Consider the following 4,304-nt stretch of genomic DNA (forward strand, 5'->3'; position numbering starts at 1 on the left):
AGCCGGAACAGTGACCGCTACCAGCTCCGGGGCAGCAAACACAATCCCGATGGGTTCCGACGACGCTTCATCTTCTCACGCTGAGGCCGCCGCCGGAGCTGGCGGCTCTCAAGCCAGGCGAGCGGCACCGTATCCACAGTCCACATTCAGAGCACAACAGCGGCGAAACCAGTCCGATTGGGGTCCGGTGCAGGCGCCGTCACGTACGGTGGAGGATGCGCTAAAGAATGCCGTTGGTGCCTGAAGGTGTCTGTCGGCTCTCGTAGACGTCTTCGTGTCGCTCCCTTGGAGGCCACTGGGCAGTGATGTCGAGAACAGCTCCTGCCAATCTGCGAAAACCCCTAGGATGTCGACACGTCCGTCGATAGACTTGGACGACTCATTCTTCGAAAACGTCAACATAGTAAGTCTCCTGAAGGCTATGGAAGCAATTTACTGGGGGGGATAAAAGTCTCCGGAACGTGTGAACTGCAACCAAGGCATACAGCTCTGTTATTATCCCACGGCTCGGTATCAAGCCTGGGGAAATAAAAGTCCAACTGGAGCGCTCCAGTGGGTGGAAGTGAAATAGCATGGTCATTTGCAGCATGCCTTTCATGTGCCCAGACCGCCATTGATGTGTCGTGGAGAAATACCTTGCTGATATTGCCTATCTATAAAGGGTGATATAGTTAAACCAGTTGCTTACGCAGAAGTGCATGCGTCCTAATCGGGCGCAGATTTATGGGGTACTCTTGTAGGTGGCGGTTGGGTTTGTGAAGCTAGAAGGGGTCCAATTTATAGAGTGAACTTAAGTTGGGAAAAGGGGGAGCTCCAAAGTGAATTTTCATTCAGTGAAGGCAGCCCCCTCCCCGTCCTTTGCAATCTGCACAAGTCTGCACTGTTATTTGAGGCGAAAGTCAGTAACCAACTGATTACTTCGAAAATAGCTGATAAGATTAAGTGCAATAATATACTTTCCGACTTGAATGCATTCGGCCTGAAGCTCTCCTCCTGCTGAACTAAAGAAAACGACGTATTGAGTTCATTAGATCAGATTTGTGTAACGATCTGAGGATATGAGGCACCCTAGTGAAAATTCTCGCTTTACTCTTGTAATTATGCAGCCGAACTTGCGAATCCATAACCATGCCCTTAACTAACATCGAGCACTTTAGTCAAGAGCCGCGCAGCGAAATCCCTTCAGCTATGCAGTTTTATTCGCAAATTGCGCCTTCGCATTAAGCTGCCGCATTGCAAGGATTTGCATGGCCGTTTATCACAGTCTGATGACACCCTTTAAATATAGTAGATATGAGGAAAAACGCGTCAGTTTGGTGCTAGCGCCATTTACCTTCTAAATGTGCTGTGAAATTAAGTCTATATTTGTGTTGCATGACCCGCCACACGTCTACTGAAACTTAGCTTAAGCCTTACGAGGTTGGTCTTTTTGAAGCAGAGAAAAAAGCGAATTAAGGTTTGGCGAAAGAAGCAGTGGTTGAAAAGGCGTGAATTTCTGCAAGCATCGAAACGCTGCCGTCGCGGTCGGGTTCGAACCCGACCGCGGTGGCAGCGTCAAGGAGTAGTTTAATGTCCTCAATGAAAGCATCTAAAGCCAAACGCAATACAAGTGCCGCCACTTCCGAAACAAAGGCGGTGCATTATGCGGGATATCGATATTGTTTTTACGCATTTTGATCACATAATGCATCTCAGCACCACAGATATTGTTAGCAGCGAGTACATCGTACGCTGCAGACCAAACCGCTGCACACATATTTAATGCTAAGGAAACATTATCAGCATTGGTAAAATTGTGGCAGTTTAATTTTTTTTTCACTTCATCGCAGAGAAATCCGGTGCAGATCAACACAGTGCCTAGGCGGAGTGTGCTTGCCGTCTACGTGCGAGTGGCCTTCCTGGGAATCGTCGCCATTGTGGTCCTTCTTGTCATTCTCGTTCCCTTCACCGCTGCCTACAACAGGGCCGAGCAGGGCATGAAAATCTGCGACACCGAAGATTGTCTCGAACACGCCCGTTTAATTGCCAGGACTATCAACAAGACGATCGAACCCTGCCACGACTTCTCGGCTTTCGTCTGCTCCGGCTGGTCGCAGATGGCGTTTCCCGACCAGGCAATGGGCACCGTAGATAGCCTGCGTTATTCGTGGTACCACAACTTACGCGGCATCCTGCTGAAAGGATCGCTCGCAATACCAGCGGGAAGAAAGCCACTGGCCATGTACGAAAAGTGTACGGAGTACTTCGAAAACAGTCACTCAGACTCGCGCCTGCTTCGCGGCTTTCTTCGAGCGTACTCTTTAAATTGGCCCGATGTTCCTACCACGAAGCTGCCGGTCATCAGTGAGGCGTTGGAACTTGCTTACAAATGGCAAGCACCGTTCTGGCTAGCGGTCAATGTCCGAGTGGAACGGTCGTCTGGAAGGCGGCGTATCATCGTGAAGCCCGGTTACTACCTGCCACTGTTCCGAAGACACCACAACTATGTGGCAGACGCTTACGTTCAGTACTACAAGTCGTACTACGCAGCTTTCTTTCCGGAGCGCGACACCAACCGAGAGGTTAACGTGAGCGCCGTCGACGAGATTCGTGCCATGGAGGACTCTGTTGTCGCCGAACTCAACTCCATTAGCAGGTCTCAAAACAAGAGCCCCGCGATATACTCCTTCGGCAGTATTGACAGCCGTGCTACGAACGCCCCAGCTGCCTACTGGATCGAATGCTTCCAGAGGGGTCTGCGACTGCAGCCGCGGCTGACTCCGGAAGACGAGCTCGTAGTTAGTGACGTTTCACTCCTGAATTCCCTCACCACACTGGTGCTAAGGTACGGTGACCGGAAGCTGAAGGGTCTCTTGGAGTGGCAGGTCGTGCAGCTATACTCTCCTCTCGCAGACACAAGGCTCTTGGTAGCCCTCTATGGGAGCAGGCACAGAGCGGAGATGTCCCACGCCTCGTACTGCGCGCACCACGTGGAAGGTTCTTTCAAAGTGCTAGTCCTCGCCCTCGGCGTCTACTCTCGCTGGACCACGAAGGAGCGCGAGGATATTGACGCGGGATTCGACAGTTTGGTCTCCGCGGCAGTGAACTTGGTCAAGGGCTCCACCTGGATGGACGATGAGAGCAAGACACAGGTGGCCGACAAGCTGGCCTCAGTGCAGAAACGAATGTGGCCCGCGCAGTCTGTCCTGGCGAAGGAGGCGCTGGAGAATATCTACTCAAATTTCTCCGAAAACGAGACATTTCTCATACGGTACAAGTTAAAATCTCTGCAACCGCTGGTCGAGATGTACTTCAACGAAGACTTCAAGGAAGCCGCGAACCTTCTGGGCAATAGCTTTCCATTATACTTTGACTACGACTACATTTTCAACCATGTCGAAGTAGCCACCGGTGCAGCTGGTGCTCCCGCCTACTACAGCCACGGAACTGGAGCCATGTTCTACGGGGGCCTAGGCTTCCTCATGGCGATGCAACTTGTCAAGTTTGTAGACAGCGTAGGGCTCCAGTGGTCTGCCAACGGGACCAACGTTCGTTCCATCTTGACGGAGTCTACGCGGAGGTCTTATCACGAAAGAGACGGATGCCTTAGTGACGAGGGAATGAAGAGCGTTTTCCCTGAAATACCGGCACTAGAGATCGCCTACTCCGCACTCAAGGCATCGCGTCTTCGCGGCGACCGGGACCATCTGCCTCTGAGTCCCGACCTGACGGAAGACGTTGTTTTTTTCCTGACCATCTGCTACATGACATGCGCCGATAAGAATTATCCGGGCCCACAAGCAGCTGACTGCAACAAGGTTGTGGGGAATTCGGAGGCGTTTGCAGAAGCGTATGGTTGCCCTAAAGGGTCAAGAATGAACCGCGACAAGTGTTCGTTTTTTGGTTGACGCACGCTGTACAGCGTATAACAGTGACCAGGCAACATGTGTGCTTGTAATTTATTTCGCAGTTTCATTCGACTTTCGTCTCTATCAGCACTAACCTGTGGCCTTCCTTTCAAAGGCGTGTAATTTGTGTGACCTATAAGAAACTCGCGTGTCTTGGGACGAGAACATTGCATTTAGGATTTTGTATAGGCGATTTTTAAAATTCTGTTACACAGACTCGTAGAGGATCTCGCGCCCCCATAATTGTGTGTATTATTTCGCTCTGCTTTCGTTTCACTTCGTTTTTTTTTCATTTGAATTTTGTATTAATTACCAGCCCTGCAAGAAGCCCCCTTTCGAGCTCGCAGCAGGCTCTTGACTTGGACTGCGCCATAGCTTGACTGTTCTTGGCGCGTACAGAACAGAGCGTTGATAGCG

At 50.9% G+C, this 4,304-nt stretch overlaps 1 protein-coding gene across 1 annotated transcript; it reads left to right on the plus strand.

Moving 5' to 3' along the window:
* Positions 1-346: 346 nt before the first annotated feature.
* On the plus strand, positions 347-3,887 carry LOC144134547 (neprilysin-like). The gene is made up of 2 exons (XM_077667451.1): positions 347-403; positions 1,830-3,887. Exons 1-2 carry the CDS (start codon positions 347-349, stop codon positions 3,885-3,887), a joined length of 2,115 nt encoding a protein of 704 aa, XP_077523577.1.
* Positions 3,888-4,304: the final 417 nt, after the last annotated feature.

This window comes from Amblyomma americanum, chromosome 5 (assembly GCF_052857255.1).
Source record: "Amblyomma americanum isolate KBUSLIRL-KWMA chromosome 5, ASM5285725v1, whole genome shotgun sequence".
NCBI classification, from domain to species: Eukaryota; Metazoa; Arthropoda; class Arachnida; order Ixodida; family Ixodidae; genus Amblyomma; species Amblyomma americanum.